The following is a 20,295-nucleotide window of genomic DNA, read 5'->3' on the forward strand; positions in this document are numbered from 1 at the left end:
TGACCTATGAGTTCCTCCAGTCTCCAGAGCCAGGCTCCACATCCAACAGCTGACCTATGAGTTCCTCCAGTCTCCAGAGCCAGGCTCCACAGCCAACAGCTGACCTATGAGTTCCTCCAGTCTCCAGAGCCAGGCTCCACATCCAACAGCTGACCTATGAGTTCCTCCAGTCCCCAGAGCCAGGCTCCACAGCCAACAGCTGACCTATGAGTTCCTCCAGTCTCCAGAGCCAGGCTCCACATCCAACAGCTGACCTATGAGTTCCTCCAGTCCCCAGAGCCAGGCTCCACATCCAACAGCTGACCTATGAGTTCCTCCAGTCTCCAGAGCCAGGCTCCACATCCAACAGCTGACCTATGAGTTCCTCCAGTCTCCAGAGCCAGGCTCCACATCCAACAGCTAACCTATGAGTTCCTCCAGTCCCCAGAGCCAGGCTCCACATCCAACAGCTGACCTATGAGTTCCTCCAGTCTCCAGAGCCAGGCTCCACATCCAACAGCTGACCTATGAGTTCCTCCAGTCTCCAGAGCCAGGCTCCACATCCAACAGCTGACCTATGAGTTCCTCCAGTCCCCAGAGCCAGGCTCCACATCCAACAGCTGACCTATGAGTTCCTCCAGTCTCCTGAGCCAGGCTCCACATCCAACAGCTGACCTATGAGGCAGAAAAGGAAACACAAAACAGTTTTAACTCTTTAAAAACCTGCTTTATCTAAAATATTGTTTTCTGTAGCTTGAAAAACAAACAAATGTAACTCTGGGTGACAACATAATGCTGCTTGTTTGTATCCAACATTAGGACTTCTGAGTATAGCGATACTGCTATTGAGACACTACTATGGAGTTGGTAGACGATGCCTCTAACTACTGGTCTGGGGTCAGACATTGTTTGATGGGTAATCTGATCCTAGATCTGTGGCTTAGAGGAAACTTCTACTCAGAGCTGATCTGACGTCCTGTTTTTAACCACACTGGTTGTTTTGTTGTCTGACTCTGCTCTCAACACCCTGGGGACAACGAGAGCGAACCTCAGACATGTTGTGAAAGGTCATCATGATTGTACAGATTATTTGTATGTGCGCTATACTTAAGAGAATAAAGTCGCCACAGGTTGTGTTTTTACACAGTACTGTGTCATCAGGTTGTGTTTTTACACAGTACTGTGTCATCAGGTTGTGTTTTTACACAGTACTGTGTCATCAGGTTGTGTTTTTACACAGTACTGTGTCATCAGGTTGTGTTTTTACACAGTACTGTGTCATCAGGTTGTGTTTTTACACAGTACTGTGTCATCAGGTTGTGTTTTTACAAATCAAATCAAATGTATTTTTAGCCCTTCTTACATCAGCTGATATCTCAAAGTGCTGTACAGAAACCAAGCCTAAAACCCCAAACAGCAAGCAATGCAGGTGTAGAAGCCACGGTGGCTAGGAAAAACTCCCTAGAAAGGCCAAAACCTAGGAAGAAACCTTGAGAGGAACCAGGCTATGAGGGGTGGCCAGTCCTCTTCTGGCTGTCCCGGGTGGAGATTATAACAGAAGATGGCCAAGATGTTCAAATGTTCATAGATGACCAGCAGGGTCAAATAATAATAATCACAGTGGTTGTCGAGGGTGCAGCAGGTCAGCACCTCAAGAGTAAATGTCAGTTGGCTTTTCATAGCCGATCATTCAGAGTATCTCTACCGCTCCTGCTGTCTCTAGAGAGTTGAAAACAGCAGGTCTGGGACAGGTAGCACGTCCGGTGAACAGGTCAGGGTTCCGTAGCCGCAGGCAGAACAGTTGAAACTGGAGCAGCAGCACAGCCAGGTGGACTGGGGACAGCAAGGAGTCATCATGCCAGGTAATCCTGAGGCATGGTCCTAGGGCTCAGGTCCCCCGAGAGAGAGAGAGAAAGAAAGAAAATTAGAGAGAGCATACTTAAATTCACACAGGACACCGGATAAGACAGGAGAAATACTCCAGATATAACAGACTGACCCTAGCCCCCCGACACATAAACTACTGCAGCATGAATACTGGAGGCTGAGACAGGAGGGGTCAGGAGACACTGTGGCCCCATCCGATGATACCCTCGGACAGGGCCAAACAGACCCTACTGTGTCAGTAGTACACACTACTGTGTCATTCATTAGCTTTTCTTTCAAATGTTTTGGGCACTTCAGGGATTGATATGATACAGTGGAGTCTTATCTCATACTTTTCAAGAGGGCAGATATCAGAGCGGTATAAAAGGGCTCCCGAGTGGCGCAGCGGTCTAAGGCAGTGCATCGCAGTGCTAGAGGCATCACTACAGACCCTGGTTCGATCCCGGGCTGTATCACAACCGGCCGTAATTCGGAAGTCCCATAGGGTGGTGCACAATTGGCCCAGTGTCGTCCGGCTTAGGGGAGGGTTTGGCCGGGATAGGCCGTCTTTGTAAATAAGAATTTGTATCTAACTTGCCTAGTTCAATAAAGGTTAAAAACAAGCTCAGGGACCATATGTATCAACCATCTCAGCATAGGAGTGCTGATCCAGGATCAGACCCCCCCGTCCATGTAATCCTGTTCATTGTGAACTAAATGGCTAAACTGATCCTAAATCAGCAGTCTTTTACTCTGAGACACTTGATATATAATAAGGCCCCAGGAGCCTACCAACTGTCCTCCTCTCTTAAAGGATGTTATCACGCAGGTTGTATTGGTCCGGTGTGAAAAGGACTGGTCCCTGTGTTTACATGGCTGCCCACTGTTAGTGAGAAAAGGAACAAGCATGTTGGAGTGGAGTCTCTTACATGCCACCCAAGAGCTATTGTTGCTAAGCTACATGTCCAACCCACCAGTTTTAGCTGAACTGTCTGTTCTATTTAAGGACAATTCTAGAATGGACTCTTGTATTAATGGAAAGGTAACACAGTTGCCATGCAATGTTCCATCTCTTCTCACAGCCACTGTATCTCTGTGGCTGAGAGGAAAGAGACTATTCAATGTTGAGTTCAAAACATCACACTGAAATGAATGTCAATGTTGTTAGTAGGTCTGTGCTGGTTTATGCCCATCAGGTTCTGAAAAGGGTTCATTCAGACCATTAGGGACGGCGGGTAAGAAACAGGATACAAAGGAACAATATACACTATATATACAAAAGTATGTGGACACCTTTAAATTAGTATATTCTGCTATTTCAGCCAAACCCGTTGCTGACAGGTGTATAAAATAGAGCACACCGCCATGCAATCTCCATAGACAAACATTGGCAGTAGAATGGCCTTACTGAAGAGTTCAGTGACTTTCAACGTGGCACTGTCATAGGATGCCACCTTTCCAACAAGTAAGTTTGTCAAATTTCTGCCCTGCTAGAGCTTCACCGGTCAACTGTAAGTGCTGTTATTGTAATATGGAAACGTCTAGGAGCAACAACGACTCAGCCGTGAAGTGGTAGGCCACACAAGCTCACAGAACGGGACCACCTAGTGCTGAAGCGTGTAGGGCATTAAAATGATCTGTCCTCGGTTACAACACTCACTACTGAGTTTCAAACTGCCTCTGGAAGCAACATCAGCACAATAACTGTTCGTCAGGAGCTTCATGAAATGGGTTTCCATGGCCAAGCAGCCACACACGAGCCTAAAATCACCATGCGCAATGCCAAGTGTCCCCTGGAGTGGTGTAAAGCTTGCCACCATTGGACTCTGGAGCAGTGGAAACGTGTTCTCTGGAGTGATGAATCACGCTTCACCATCTGGCAGTCTGACAGATAAATCTGGGTTTGGCGGATGCCAGGAGAACCCTACCTGCCCCAATGCATAGTGCCAACTGTAAAGTTTGGTGGAGGAAGAATAATGGGCCTGGGGCTGTTTTTCATGGTTCTGGCTAGGCCCCTTAGTTCCAGTGAAGGGAAATCTCAACCCCATCGAACACCTTTGGGATGAACTGGAACAGACTCCTACACATTCTTTAAAAGTGCACTATAGAGGGAACAGGGTTCCATTTAGGATGCAGTCTTTAAAGCATGTGTAGGAGTCTGTTAAGAAAGCACAAGTTTCACTGCCACAGTATTTCCTACCTGGTTTCAGTTCCTGTTGTTCTGTGGAGGCTATAAATGATGCAGCATAATAACTGTAAAGTAAATTACTCCTAAAGAAGCAAACAAGTCATGGGAAGGAATCTCCCTAATTACAGCTACATGAAGATGAATGCAATGCCAAGGTTATAGGGCTAGAGTTCTAGGCTGCATATGTACACATATATTTCATTTTTATTTTAAAAAAAATTATGTTTTAGGTATGCAAAGTACTCAGAAACTTGGTTGTACAGTCAGCCTGGTAAATGTTAAAGGCGTCCTTTCAGAGGGTGTTATATTAGCACCGCGTACGGGGCATGCGCGTTTCTCCAAGGCCAGTTTCCATAGCAGTGGTCGCACCGCGAGATAAGTTCTCCAACTTATGATGATTGACTGACACCCACCGTGCAAGTTCCTTTGATATGGATCTTACGTACGTTACATTTTATATAGCCTAGTAGCCTTCCTAAGTGTTGCCTGCTCAATTGATTCACTGCGCTTTTGCGTTTTGGCAAGAGACTGTAGTTGAGACAAAAGTCCGACTGATTGGGTGAACCAAACAATTATGGGCAATCAAGACGGTGAATTCTGCTTCTTAATTTGAGCAAATATTTATTTTTGTCATCACAGTGTGCTTTTCGTTATTGAACGCCATCCGACAAACGTAAGTAATTTTCTGATAATTTTGAATACACTTTACAGATGTAAAAAGGTCAACTTCAATAGCACATTTGATGTGTTTTGATATAATGTGTCTAATCAGTTTATGTATTTTATGTTTGCAGCTGTGCACGTTGGTGTTTTGGAAAATGTTTAGTTCTGATTGTGGTGTTGTTTGCTAGCGTTGTTGAGTGTGTGACTGACAGATGATGAAAACAAATCGCATTATGGAACATTCGCAGTTACAAACGTCCGGTTGGTGCATTTTGTTATGGCTTCTCTATAATAAAGCCATTTGCCTCACTATACATTTTCCTGTCTCGATTTATGTTTCAACTATTGTGGGAACTAGGGCTACATTATTTGCCTAGCAAAACAGTGTAGTCGGAGAAACCATCAGATTGGCAGGAGCGCAAATAAGAAGCCTGGGTCCTATTCATTAGTCCACACCGGGGCAAAACGTTTTACAACTGCAAACGAAAACGAGGGTTTCTTATTGGACAAGTCTAGACTAGTCTTTCCCAGTTTCAGTACATCTTCTTCCGTATGGCGCTTAATGAATACGCCACAGGGATTTATTACTGAATTTGCTAGGCAACCGAATTTCAACCCCTGTCAATGAACTCAGGAGGCACACAGGATCATACGCCCATGTCAAAGCGCTGGCTCAATGCCCAAGTGTGCCAAAATGAAGATGATGACAATACGATTAGCTCTACAGCATCATCATTTTTCATGCACTAACATTCTGACAATTGAATTTTGAGAATTAAGAGAATGGTCATTATGATTTTGACAGCTTAGTGGAGAAGGTAAGACGAGGAAGGGACAATTTTAAGTCAGAAATAACGATAGAAACATAGTGGCATAGGAGGACTTTGTCCGCGTAAATGTCATAGAAAAAGTTCAGCTTTGATTGGGAAAGGTTAAAATGTTGTGACTGGCTGACTGCTCAAAGCAATATCCTCCTTGTGAAACGAACTTCTGTTTTTAAAAAACAGATAGTCCAAAGAAAAGGAAGTACATTTGTTTTCATCTTAACCGAAACCGCCCAGAAGGGTTGGATATTATGACCACAGTTGTGCCCGTCCCAAACGGCACCCTGTTCTTTATATAGGGCACTACATTAGACTAGAGCGCTATGGGTCCTGGTCAGAAGTAGTGTAATATATAGGGAATCGGGTGCCATTTGGGACGTCAGCCCAGAGTGTTTAGATACTATGCTGAACCGCTATGGACACGGTGAGATAAGCTGTTGATACAGGATGGTTGTGGGGGATGGTAACGATGCCGTCATGCTCCAACTCAACTCATTTCCCTGGCAAATGTAACCGCAGCCTACCAGTGTGGCATCATGCGTTCTAAAAGAGACACAAAACATCCTTTTCACTTTTGGTGTGATGATGGAAGGGGGCAAGTTGTCCTTGGCCATTTGACACACAAAATGAAGAACTTTGGATCATAGTCTATAACCAGGGTCCTAGTCATCATAGTCTAAAACCAGGGTCCTAGTCATCATAGTCTATAACCAGGGTCCTAGTCAGCATAGACAATAACCAGGGTCCTAGTCATCATAGTCTAAAACCAGGGTCCTAGTCATCATAGTCTATAACCAGGGTCCTAGTCAGCATAGACAATAACCAGGGTCCTAGTCAGCATAGACAATAACCAGGGTCCTAGTCAGCATAGACAATAACCAGGGTCCTAGTCAGCATAGTCTATAACCAGGGTCCTAGTCAGCATAGACTATAACCAGGGTCCTAGTCAGCATAGTCTATAACCAGGTTCGTAGACTATAACCAGGTTCCTAGTCATCATAGACTATAACCAGGTTCCTAGTCATCATAGTCTATAACCAGGGTCCTAGTCATCATAGTCTATAACCAGGGTCCTAGTCATCATAGTCTATAACCAGGGTCCTAGTCAGCATAGACAATAACCAGGGTCCTAGTCAGCATAGACAATAACCAGGGTCCTAGTCAGCATAGTCTATAACCAGGGTCCTAGTCAGCATAGACAATAACCAGGGTCCTAGTCAGCATAGTCTATAACCAGGGTCCTAGTCAGCATAGTCTATAACCAGGGTCCTAGTCAGCATAGTCTATAACCAGGTTCGTAGACTATAACCAGGTTCCTAGTCATCATAGTCTATAACCAGGTTCCTAGTCATCATAGACTATAACCAGGGTCCTAGTCATCATAGTCTATAACCAGGGTCCTAGTCAGCATAGACAATAACCAGGTTCCTAGTCATCATAGTCTATAACCAGGGTCCTAGTCATCATAGACTATAACCAGGGTCCTAGTCATCATAGTCTATAACCAGGGTCCTAGTCAGCATAGACAATAACCAGGTTCCTAGTCATCATAGTCTATAACCAGGTTCCTAGTCATCATAGTCTATAACCAGGTTCCTAGTCATCATAGACTATAACCAGGGTCCTAGTCAGCATAGTCTATAACCAGGGTCCTAGTCATCATAGTCTATAACCAGGGTCATAGTCATCATAGTCTATAACCAGGGTCCTAGTCATCATAGTCTATAACCAGGTTCCTAGTCAGCATAGACTATAACCAGGTTCGTAGACTATAACCAGGTTCCTAGTCATCATAGACTATAACCAGGTTCCTAGTCATCATAGTCTATAACCAGGTTCCTAGTCATCATAGACTATAACCAGGTTCCTAGTCATAAAAGACTATAACCAGGTTCCTAGTCATCATAGTCTATAACCAGGTTCGTAGACTATAACCAGGTTCCTAGTCATCATAGACTATAACCAGGGTCCTAGTCATCATAGTCTATAACCAGGGTCCTAGTCAGCATAGACAATAACCAGGGTCCTAGTCAGCATAGTCTATAACCAGGTTCGTAGACTATAACCAGGTTCCTAGTCATCATAGACTATAACCAGGGTCCTAGTCATCATAGTCTATAACCAGGGTCCTAGTCATCATAGTCTATAACCAGGATCCTAGTCATCATAGACTATAACCAGGTTCCTAGTCATCATAGTCTATAACCAGGGTCCTAGTCATCATAGTCTATAACCAGGGTCCTAGTCATCATAGACTATAACCAGGGTCCTAATCATCATAGTCTATAACCAGGGTCCTAGTCAGCATAGTCTATAACCAGGTTTGTAGACTATAACCAGGTTCCTAGTCATCATAGACTATAACCAGGTTCCTAGTCATCATAGTCTATAACCAGGGTCCTAGTCATCATAGTCTATAACCAGGTTCGTAGACTATAACCAGGTTCCTAGTCATCATAGACTATAACCAGGGTCCTAGTCATCATAGTCTATAACCAGGGTCCTAGTCAGCATAGTCTATAACCAGGTTCGTAGACTATAACCAGGGTCCTAGTCATCATAGTCTATAACCAGGGTCCTAGTCAGCATAGACAATAACCAGGGTCCTAGTCAGCATAGTCTATAACCAGGGTCCTAGTCATCATAGTCTATAACCAGGGTCCTAGTCATCATAGTCTATAACCAGGGTGCTAGTCATCATAGTCTATAACCAGGGTCCTAGTCATCATAGTCTATAACCAGGGTCCTAGTCATCATAGTCTATAACCAGGGTGCTAGTCATCATAGTCTATAACCAGGGTCATAGTCATCATAGTCTATAACCAGGGTGCTAGTCATCATAGTCTATAACCAGGGTGCTAGTCATCATAGACTATAACCAGGGTGCTAGTCATCATAGTCTATAACCAGAGAGGTTTTCCTGGTCAGGTATTGTGGTCAGGAGAAATGCCTGGGATGCGTCCCAAATGGCACACTAGTCTCTATATAGTGCACTACATTTGATCAGAGAACTATGGGTCCTGGTTTAAAGTAGTGCACTGAATAGGGTGCCATTTGGGACCTTGGTCCTATGTGTCGCTGTCTTCTGTGTTCCAGATGAGCTGTTTTGGGCGGGGGCTGAGGCGGACGGCCCCTGCACGCGGCAGCAGCAGGAATGAGCTGGTGACCCCCTCGGCGGCATCTCTCTCCAGGGTTAACGGCTGGGCCTGTCCCCCTCACTCCTTCCAGCTGGTGGGATGGACAATATACAGCTACATGGCTGTAGTTGGCTTTGGGATCTATATCCCACTACTACCTTCACCCTGGAGCCACATGGCCTACTCTGTAACCTTTACTCAAGGAGTCAAGGACTCTGGGTTGAAAGCAGAGGTTGAAAAGGTTTCAAGGGGGCCTGGGTCAAATACTTTCAAATACTTGAGCTGCACTCGATTGACTTTGCCTGGTACAAGTAGAACCATTTGATTTAGTTTTCCAGGTACAAGTAGAACCAATAGAATAGTACCAAAAGTCATTCTCAACTCAAATAAGTGTAAATATTTGACCAAGGTGTTCACGTCAGATGTTTTCTGTGAGATGTCTTGCTTGGTTTCAGTTCCTGAAATATTTCTGCTTTGAGTGAAGAGCAAGACCTATAAATTGCATAGAAGGCTTTAATGTTGCCTAACGTCCCAAATGGCACCCTATTCCCTACATAGTGCACTACTTTAGGTCAAAAGTTGTGTACTATGTAGGGAATAGGGTGCCATTTGGGATGTAAGCCACTGTCATCACAGCGTCTTTTGTCTTGATTTGACTGCAGTATGATGTCAGCTGCACCTCTTGTTTAAAGGCTAGCAGGTTGATGGCAGAAACAGAAAGGGTTTATTTATTCAGACTTGGCACTACTACTCCTCCTCACATAGAGAAGCTTTTGTGTACCTCCATGGCTCTCCTAAATGCCCCGTTTCTTATGTGTACCTCCATGGCTCTCCTAAATGCCCCGTTTCTTATGTGTACCTCCATGGCTCTCCTAAATGCCCCGTTTCTTATGTGTACCTCCATGGCTCTCCTAAATGCCCCGTTTCTTATGTGTGGCTCTTCCACACACAATGGAATCTTCTGTGAGAAGATCATGAATGAGTTGAAGGTTATATTATTCACTAGTATTATTCACTAGTATTATTCACTAGTATACCGTATAGTCATTTGAAGTCACTAAGGTCTGTGAAAATGACATCTGGAATGAGAGTGGACACTTCTTATGTCAAACATCGCTACTGAATCAGATATTCAAGCTGGTTTGGATTCTACTATGGTTCATGGTGTGGTTATTTGATCAATTGTATCAATATTTCCCTTGTTAGTCCCTTGACCATTCCACTATGCAGCTGACTGGTATAGCCTTCATTGTGCACCTGGTCACCCATCTAGCTGCCGTGTCTATAGACCCAGCAGAGGCAGGCGTCCGTGCCAAGAAGAGCTACTCCAACCCACTGCCTGTCTTCGACAAGAAGAAACAACCTCATGTTATCCACAACCTACACTGCTACCTGTGTAAAATCAATGTGTATGTATCTCACCCAAGTCTCTTTAAAAGGGCAATCTGGAAATGGTCAAATGTTTTCATTCGCTTTTAAAAGTGGCGGGCAGATATTTTGTTCCGGTTTGAATTCAGAATTTCTCCTTTAAAAGTACATATTCCTGACCTGTTGCATTATACTATACATTGAGATACAATTGTGTTTTTTTTCTCATTGAGGAAATTGCAACAAGGTTGATGTGGTTTCTCTGTGTCTCTCTCTAGGGACCCGAAAGTGAAGCACTGTGGTGTGTGCAACAAGTGTATTGAAGACTTTGACCACCATTGTAAATGGCTGAATAACTGTGTGGGGGGTCAGAACTACTGGTAAGAGGAAGCATGGGAGGATGGCCCATTTCAGTCACGTTGACTACTAAGAGTTTGAGGAAATATTGTTTTGAATATCATTCTTTTAAATGTAGTTTATTCCAGCCACTTTGCTTTAGCTTCTGCTTTGCTTGTTCTTTGGGGTCTGGGCCGGGTAACTGGAAAGCACTTTGTGCCTCATATAAAAAGGACAAGGTAAAATCCAATACATTTGATTGAGATCAAAGCCACGTTTCTCTGTTTCTCCTCCTCAGGTACTTCTTTGTGACGGTGTTGTCTGCTACGCTGGGCGTCCTCGTGCTTCTCATGGTCATCCTGTTCATCTTCATCCAGCATTATATGGACCCTGCCAGTCTCCGCACCGCACAACAGTTTGACAGTGAGTTTCCGTCTCCTCACCGTACCTGTCACGGATGTCGTAGGTTAGAGACCAAGACGCAGCGGGCAAATGTACACTCATCTTCTTTTTTATTTGGTGAAGAAGGGAAACACAAACACCGTATACAAAAACAAACAAACTAGACAGTCTCATCAGGCATACAGCAAAACAAGAAACAATCTCCCACAAAAACAAACTCCTAATTATAGGACCCTCAGAGGCAACAATAACCAGCTGCCTCCAATTGAAGGTCCAACCCCAATAACTAAACATAGAACATAGAAAATATACTAACATAGAACAATGACTAACAAACCCCAGACTAATAAATCAAATACCCCTCTACCTAAACACGTACACAAAACACACCCTGAACCACATAAAACAAACACCCCCTGCCACGTCCTGACCAAACTACAATAACAAATAACCCCTATACTGGTCAGGACGTGACAGTACCATAGTTTACCAGTGAGTTCATCACCTCACCACAGTTTACCTGTCACGGGTGTCGTAGGGTGTAGACCAAAACGCAGCGGGAAAATGTATACTCATCTTCATTTTATTTGGTGAAGAAGGAAAAACACAAACAACGCATACAAAAACAAACGAACTAGACAGTCTCATCAGGCACACAGCAAAACAAGAAACAATCTCCCACAATTCCCAAAACAAACACACTCCTAAATATAGGACCTTCAATCACAGGCAACGATAGACAGCTGCCTCCAACTGAAGGCCCCAACACCAATTAGCTAAACATAGAAATACAAACAACTAGACTGAACATAGAAATAAACTAACATAGAACAATAACCAAAACCCTGGACTAATAAATCAAATACCCCTCTACATACACAACCACCCCGAACCATATAAATCAAATACCCCTCTACATGAACACATACACAAACACACCCTGAACCACATAAAACAAACACCCCCTGCCACGTCCTGACCAAACTACAATAACAAATAACCCCTATACTGGTCAGGATGTGACATTACCAGTGAGTTCATCACCTCACCACAGTTTACCAGTGAGTTTATCACCTCACCACAGTTTACCAGTGAGTTCATCACCTCACCACAGTTTACCAGTGAGTTTATCACCTCACCACAGTTTACCAGTGAGTTCATCACCTCACCACAGTTTACCAGTGAGTTCATCACCTCACCACAGTTAACCAGTGAGTTCATCACCTCACCGCAGTTTACCAGTGAGTTCATCACCTCACCACAGTTTACCAGTGAGTTTATCACCTCACCACAGTTTACCAGTGAGTTCATCACCTCACCACAGTTTACCAGTGAGTTCATCACCGCACCACAGTTTACCAGTGAGTTCATCACCGCACCACAGTTTACCAGTGAGTTCATCACCGCACCACAGTTTACCAGTGAGTTCATCACCTCAACACAGTTTACCAGTGAGTTCATCACCTCACCGCAGTTTACCAGTGAGTTCATCACCTCACCACAGTATACCAGTGAGTTCATCACCTCACCACAGTTTACCAATGAGTCGTGGTCTTCGGTGGTGTTAGGTCAGCTTAACTAGACTAGATAGAGAGGAGGCAATGCAGACGACTGGGTTCAATATGAGGTCATCAGAGAAGTAATTGGATGATGATTTTGATCATCTATGTCAGGTATGGGCAAAAAAACGGGACGTGGCTGGTCTTCCTGTCTGTGTAGGTGTGATGAGTAACGGGACGTGGCTGGTCTTCCTGTCTGTAGGTGTGTTGAGTAACGAGACGTGGCTGGTCTTCCTGTCTGTAGGTGTGTTGAGTAACGAGACGTGGCTGGTCTTCCTGTCTGTGGGTGTGTTGAGTAACGGGACGTGGCTGGTCTTCCTGTCTGTAGGTGTGATGAGTAACGGGACGTGGCTGGTCTTCCTGTCTGTGGGTGTGATGAGTAACGGGACGTGGCTGGTCTTCCTGTCTGTAGGTGTGTTGAGTAACGGGACGTGGCTGGTCTTCCTGTCTGTAGGTGTGTTGAGTAACGAGACGTGGCTGGTCTTCCTGTCTGTAGGTGTGTTGAGTAACGGGACGTGGCTGGTCTTCCTGTCTGTAGGTGTTATGAGTAACGGGACGTGGCTGGTCTTCCTGTCTGTAGGTGTGATGAGTAACGGGACGTGGCTGGTCTTCCTGTCTGTAGGTGTGATGAGTAACGGGACGTGGCTGGTCTTCCTGTCTGTAGGTGTGTTGAGTAACGGGACGTGGCTGGTCTTCCTGTCTGTAGGTGTGATGAGTAATGGGACGTGGCTGGTCTTCCTGTCTGTGGGTGTGATGAGTAACGGGACGTGGCTGGTCTTCCTGTCTGTGGGTGTGATGAGTAACGGGACGTGGCTGGTCTTCCTGTCTGTAGGTGTTATGAGTAACGGGACGTGGCTGGTCTTCCTGTCTGTAGGTGTTATGAGTAACGGGACGTGGCTGTTCTTCCTGTCTGTAGGTGTGATGAGTAACGGGACGTGGCTGGTCTTCCTGTCTGTAGGTGTGATGAGTAACGGGACGTGGCTGGTCTTCCTGTCTGTAGGTGTGTTGAGTAACGGGATGTGGCTGGTCTTCCTGTCTGTAGGTGTGTTGAGTAATGGGACGTGGCTGGTCTTCCTGTCTGTAGGTGTGTTGAGTAACGGGACGTGGCTGGTCTTCCTGTCTGTAGGTGTGTTGAGTAACGGGACGTGGCTGGTCTTCCTGTCTGTAGGTGTGATGAGTAACGGGACGTGGCTGGTCTTCCTGTCTGTAGGTGTGATGAGTAACGGGACGTGGCTGGTCTTCCTGTCTGTAGGTGTGTTGAGTAACGGGACGTGGCTGGTCTTCCTGTCTGTAGGTGTGATGAGTAACGGGACGTGGCTGGTCTTCCTGTCTGTAGGTGTGATGAGTAACGGGACGTGGCTGGTCTTCCTGTCTGTAGGTGTGATGAGTAACGGGACGTGGCTGGTCTTCCTGTCTGTAGGTGTGTTGAGTAACGGGACGTGGCTGGTCTTCCTGTCTGTAGGTGTGTTGAGTAACGGGACGTGGCTGGTCTTCCTGTCGTAGTGGTGAGTAACGGGACGTGGCTGGTCTTCCTGTCTGTAGGTGTGATGAGTAACGGGACGTGGCTGGTCTTCCTGTCTGTAGGTGTGATGAGTAACGGGACGTGGCTGGTCTTCCTGTCTGTAGGTGTGATTGAGTAACGGGACGTGGCTGGTCTTCCTGTCTGTAGGTGTGATGAGTAACGGGACGTGGCTGGTCTTCCTGTCTGTAGGTGTGTTGAGTAACGGGACGTGGCTGGTCTTCCTGTCTGTAGGTGTGTTGAGTAACGGGACGTGGCTGGTCTTCCTGTCTGTAGGTGTGTTGAGTAACGGGACGTGGCTGGTCTTCCTGTCTGTAGGTGTGTTGAGTAACGGAACGTGGCTGGTCTTCCTGTCTGTAGGTGTGTTGAGTAACGGGACGTGGCTGGTCTTCCTGTCTGTAGGTGTGATGAGTAATGGGACGTGGCTGGTCTTCCTGTCTGTGGGTGTGATGAGTAACGGGACGTGGCTGGTCTTCCTGTCTGTAGGTGTGTTGAGTAACGGGACGTGGCTGGTCTTCCTGTCTGTAGGTGTGATGAGTAACGGGACGTGGCTGGTCTTCCTGTCTGTAGGTGTGTTGAGTAACGGGACGTGGCTGGTCTTCCTGTCTGTAGGTGTGTTGAGTAACGGGACGTGGCTGGTCTTCCTGTCTGTAGGTGTGATAAGTAACGGGACGTGGCTGGTCTTCCTGTCTGTAGGTGTGTTGAGTAACGGGACGTGGCTGTTCTTCCTGTCTGTAGGTGTGATGAGTAATGGGACGTGGCTGGTCTTCCTGTCTGTAGGTGTGTTGAGTAACGGGACGTGGCTGGTCTTCCTGTCTGTAGGTGTGTTGAGTAACGGGACGTGGCTGGTCTTCCTGTCTGTAGGTGTGTTGAGTAATGGGACGTGGCTGGTCTTCCTGTCTGTAGGTGTGTTGAGTAACGGGACGTGGCTGGTCTTCCTGTCTGTAGGTGTGTTGAGTAACGGGACGTGGCTGGTCTTGCTGTCTGTAGGTGTGATGAGTAACGGGACGTGGCTGGTCTTCCTGTCTGTAGGTGTGTTGAGTAACGGGACGTGGCTGGTCTTCCTGTCTGTAGGTGTGTTGAGTAACGGGACGTGGCTGGTCTTCCTGTCTGTAGGTGTGATGAGTAACGGGACGTGGCTGGTCTTCCTGTCTGTAGGTGTGTTGAGTAACGGGACGTGGCTGGTCTTCCTGTCTGTAGGTGTGATGAGTAACGGGACGTGGCTGGTCTTCCTGTCTGTAGGTGTGATGAGTAACGGGACGTGGCTGGTCTTCCTGTCTGTAGGTGTGTTGAGTAACGGGACGTGGCTGGTCTTCCTGTCTGTAGGTGTGTTGAGTAACGGGACGTGGCTGGTCTTCCTGCCCCTGGCACCCATGGAGACAAGCTCAGGGAGTCTCCTGGTTGTAGCCTTCCTCACGGTCATGTTGGCTACTGGCTCTCTACTGCTGCTGGTTCACCTACTGGGCTTCCACATCTATCTCTGTGAGTTACAAACTGGTCCAGGGGCTGTATGTATCAAGTGTCTCAGAGTGAAAGTGCTGATCTAGGATATAAAAACATAACCGTGTTCATTATGATCTGAAAAGCAAAACTGATCCTTGATCAGCAGTTCTGTTCTGAGACTTTGTGAATACGGGCCCAGACCTGGGTAAAATATTGTACATATGTCAAAATACTTTTGAATACCTTCCATATACTAGATTTTAGCTTGATTTAGTACAATGGAACCGATGGAATAGTGTATCTGTATGTGAGTTGGCATGACAACACTTCATTATTCTCTCTGAGGATGTTTCTCTTGCAGCATTACAACAATACACAAAGTCATCACAACAAGACGCTACATAGTGCATGTCTTCCTTCCTTCATTCCTCTGGTCTCTGCAGTGTTAAACAAAATGAGCACGTATGACTACATTATAACAAGACGGCGTAACCAGGCCAGCCAGCAGGACATAGAGATGGGCTTTCCCCAGTCATCTGACAGCAACGGCAACGCTGGACAGGTCAGATCCTTTGTTTCACTACTCCTCTCTGGCCTTGGTGATTAACCAACCAGGATTTCTGGAAAAACTTTGCATTTTGGGAAAGTTACTGGAATTTTGCGACCCCAATTCCAATAGTTGCTTGCAAACTATTTTTGTTCAATCCCACAGCCATGAGTTTGGTACAAGTGAGACTACACAATCATGTATTCTCAGGATTGATATGTTGATTTTATTGTTTTTTAGAATCATCTGCAAATGGAGCCCTCCATGGATTGTGATGCGTTGTTGTCAGACAGTGTCAGGTAGGTAATCCCACTAGGAAATCATGATACCGATGCATTTGGTTATCATGTACAGTGTTGCAAGACACAAGTACTGGAAGTTTTCCTGCTATGCAGATGTGAAATTGTAGTCTTCCAAAGTGTAAAAGTTATCTCAAAGATAGACTTATAGAATAACACATTATTGTACTTATCTCAAAGATAGACTTGTAGAATCACATATTATGCATGGCACCTCCTTGTTTTTTTCTGTGGTAGCTGCAAGAATCAGGAAACAGGAACTATTTCAAGTCGACTTTCTGGATCTTTCTGTACTGAGGTCAGTTACCCTAACCAAATGAAAGGTTATCACTGAACTACTTTTGTCATCGTATTGTAAAATAATATTTAGGGTATTGTCTGTATGAAGGTCTTTTGTTTCAGAACTATCAGTTAGGAACATTTGCTAGAAAATATTGTTATAATAAAATAAGTCAATATGTTCTTGTTCTAGTTGGACAACTTCACTAAATCATCAGAAAAGGAAAATGGCTTTTACTATGGCACAGAGCTACCCACCCAGATTATACCAGGTGAGTTTACCCACCCAGATGATACCAGGTGAGTTTACCCACCCAGATGATACCAGGTGAGTTTACCCACCCAGATGATACCAGGTGAGTTTACCCACCCAGATTATACCAGGTGAGTTTACCCACCCAGATTATACCAGGTGAGTTTACCCACCCAGATTATACCAGGTGAGTTTACCCACCCAGATTATACCAGGTGAGTTTACACACCCAGATTATACCAGGTGAGTTTACACACCCAGATGATACCAGGTGAGTGTACCCACCCAGATGATACCAGGTGAGTGTACCCAACCAGGTGATACCAGGTGAGTGTACCCACCCAGATGATACCAGGTGAGTGTACCCACCCAGATGATACCAGGTGAGTGTACCCACCCAGATGATACCAGGTGAGTGTACCCACCCAGATGATACCAGGTGAATGTACCACCCAGATGATACCAGGTGAATGTACCCACCCAGATGATACCAGGTGAGTGTACCCACCCAGATGATACCAGGTGAGTGTACCCACCCAGATTATACCAGGTGAGTTTATCCACCCAGATTATACCAGGGGAGTAAACCCACCCAGATTATACCAGGTTAGTATACCCACCCAGAATATACCAGGGGAGTATACCCACCCAGAATATACCCGGGGAGTATACCCACCCAGAATATACCCGGGGAGTATACCCACCCAGAATATACCCGGGGAGTATACCCACCCAGAATATACCCGGGGAGTTTACCCACCCAGATTATACCTGGGGAGTATACCCACCCAGAATATACCCGGGGAGTATACCCACCCAGAATATACCCGGGGAGTTTACCCACCCAGATTATATCCGGGGAGTTTACCCACCCAGATTATACCAGGTGAGTTTGGGCAGACATTTTAAATTCAGCATGAACTTTTTTACACGCCTACGCTGAATTTAGGTCTCTGGGTCTTTCCTATTTAACTAGAGTTGTGTCCCAAATGGCACCCTGTTCCCTATTTAGTTCACTACCTTTGACCAGCACCCAGTGAATATGGGTCCTGGTCAAAAGTAGTGCACTGCATAGGGAATAGGGTGCAATTTGGGACACAGGCCTAGGTGATTATCAGTGTAACTAATTCCAATCTGCTGGTTTTCCTCAATGACATGTTTTAAATGTTCTGTCTGGAAGGTGAAGTGGTGATGGATGACCCCTTGGGCTGGAGGTTGGGTGGAGGTGGAGAGGGCCCCAGAGCAGGCCAGTGTGAGGGGGTCCCCTACACTGACAGAGCTCATCAGTAGCTGGTCTCTGATGCTCTACAGGTGGCCACACACAGTACCTGAGGAACTAAAGGCATTGACACGCCATAGCGAACGTCGTCCGTGTGCAGTACAGTAGATCACCTACTGGATGTTGACTAACTGGTCGATACAACATGTTAAATCTTTGGGAAATGAACAAAGAATGACTGTTGATGTTGTCTGGTCAGAAGCCATGGAATCGGCCACCGGCAGCAGTATTTACCCAGCACAGCACTGGGGAACAAATAGAATGTTCATGCTGGATTGAAGCCACCATGATGCCTCCAACGGACCTCCTGCTGTTGCCTATGACGATCACCACTTGGACCTGGAAATGGAACTTTGGATTCCGAGCTTCTAAAATGCCTCATGGAATGTTATGGAATGTGCTAGTGAATAGAACACATTGGATGCAACCTGGATTCCTATGGAAGAGGACAGACAATGTGATTTCTCAAATCTTGACTCCGATGGGTGACATTGGCTTTTTTTTAAATAATTTACTATTTTAATAGGATATTTACACTGAGTGATGGGAAGGACATTTATTTTGTAGCAATTTTATGTATTTTATCTGAGGATTTAAAGAATTGTTTTACTTGCTAATTTAGCCATTTCAGATCATAATGATCTTGCCTGAATTTAATTATAAAATGTGTAAACATACCATACAAACACTTGAATGAAATGTTCCATTCCCAAGCTAACCACACAGTGGCGCTACTGAGACTCATTGAACAACAATTGAACTACAATAAATGTCCTTAATTTATACCCTATGTATATCCAGGCAATGGAGTGGCAGAGCATTTGTCATTCCTAAGAAACATTTCTTGGAGCTGTACCTAAATTAGTGTCTTGGATAATCCATGAGTGCTGTACAGTGGTGGCTGGTCGCACTTTAAATGGGGAGGACACGGATCATAGTAATGGCTGGAACGGAATGAATGTATTTTGTTTGATACCATTCCGTTCACTCCATTCCAGCCATTATTATGAGGTGTCCTCCCCTCACTAGCCTCCTCTGGTGCTGTTTCACCACCAGCCTGCCTGGCCCCAGTGGACACTGTTATATAATCTCCAGTTCTACATGTTAAATCATTACCACTAGGTGTATAACCCTTTAAAGAGGTCTATGCCATGAGTGGACAAGATCAGAGAATTAACCATACATAGAAATCAAATTACCCACAGAGGTTAGATGGGGGCAGAGTGATACAATTACAGAGACTTTGAGACTTTGATTTTCAAGTCCCATGTGCATTCCAAGCAGAACTGTTGATGTTGAAGGAAGGAGAGGGTTCTGTCCCAATCTCTATCTTTTAGGGAATATCTTATTTCCCTAGAGAGAGGGTGCATCCCAAATGACACCCTATAAGTCCTGGTTAACAGTAGTGCACCAAAGGAATAGTGTGCCAATTGGGATGCAAATTGCCTCTACTGTATCTTTGAGGGAAATGTTGTTTCCCTAGAGAGAGAATCCCACAGGCCGTGTATTGACCAGCCCACACAAGACATCCTGTACCCAGACTAGAGCCAGGGTGCATTTCCTGGAGAAAATAGGTTTTTATTTTCTAATCTTTCTATATACATGCCATGGCCTTTGACCTTGGACCTTAGTGGTGTGCTACTGCTTTCTCACTCTGTCTGTACTGTCTCTTTATTGTGGAATACATTTCACTCAGAATATATACTGCTCAAAAAAATAAAGGGAACACTTAAACAACACAATGTAACTCCAAGTCAATCACACTTCTGTGAAATCAAACTGTCCACTTAGGAAGCAACACTGATTGACAATAAATTTCACATGCTGTTGTGCAAATGGAATAGACAACAGGTGGAAATTATAGGCAATTAGCAAGACACCCCCAATAAAGGAGTGGTTCTGCAGGTGGTAACCACAGACCACTTCTCAGTTCCTATGCTTCCTGGCTGATGTTTTGGTCACTTTTGAATGCTGTCGGTGCTTTCACTCTAGTGGTAGCATGAGACAGAGTCTACAACCCACACAAGTGGCTCAGGTAGTGCAGCTCATCCAGGATGGCACATCAATGCGAGCTGTGGCAAGAAGGTTTGCTGTGTCTGTCAGCGTAGTGTCCAGAGCATGGAGGCGCTACCAGGAGACAGGCCAGTACATCAGGAGACGTGGAGGAGGCCGTAGGAGGGCAACAACCCAGCAGCAGGACCGCTACCTCCGCCTTTGTGCAAGGAGGAGCAGGAGAAGCACTGCCAGAGCCCTGCAAAATGACCTCCAGCAGGCCACAAATGTGCATGTGTCTGCTCAAATGGTCAGAAACAGACTCCATGAGGGTGGTATGAGGGCCCGAAATCCACAGGTGG

General features: G+C 45.6%; 2 protein-coding genes across 5 annotated transcripts in view; both read left to right on the top strand.

Annotated features, from left to right (window-relative positions):
* The window catches only part of LOC115187606 (bromodomain-containing protein 9), a 19,780-nt gene extending 18,624 nt beyond the window's left edge, over positions 1–1,156 (top strand). For all 4 annotated transcript variants that reach the window (XM_029746570.1, XM_029746572.1, XM_029746573.1 and 1 more), the window contains exon 17: positions 1–1,156. This exon is cut by the window's left edge and continues 648 nt beyond it. The gene's annotated coding sequence lies outside the window, so the exon portion shown is untranslated.
* A 2,703-nt stretch (positions 1,157–3,859) lies between these two features.
* On the top strand, positions 3,860–19,680 carry LOC115187613 (probable palmitoyltransferase ZDHHC11). The gene is made up of 12 exons (XM_029746581.1): positions 3,860–4,475; positions 4,673–4,706; positions 8,617–8,844; positions 9,888–10,066; positions 10,304–10,405; positions 10,660–10,784; positions 15,168–15,323; positions 15,728–15,846; positions 16,072–16,130; positions 16,368–16,428; positions 16,603–16,681; positions 17,843–19,680. Exons 1-12 carry the CDS (start codon positions 4,465–4,467, stop codon positions 17,950–17,952), a joined length of 1,263 nt encoding a protein of 420 aa, XP_029602441.1. The 5' UTR covers positions 3,860–4,464; the 3' UTR covers positions 17,953–19,680.
* Positions 19,681–20,295: the final 615 nt, after the last annotated feature.

This window comes from Salmo trutta, unplaced genomic scaffold (genome assembly GCF_901001165.1).
Source record: "Salmo trutta unplaced genomic scaffold, fSalTru1.1, whole genome shotgun sequence".
NCBI classification, from domain to species: domain Eukaryota; kingdom Metazoa; phylum Chordata; class Actinopteri; order Salmoniformes; family Salmonidae; genus Salmo; species Salmo trutta.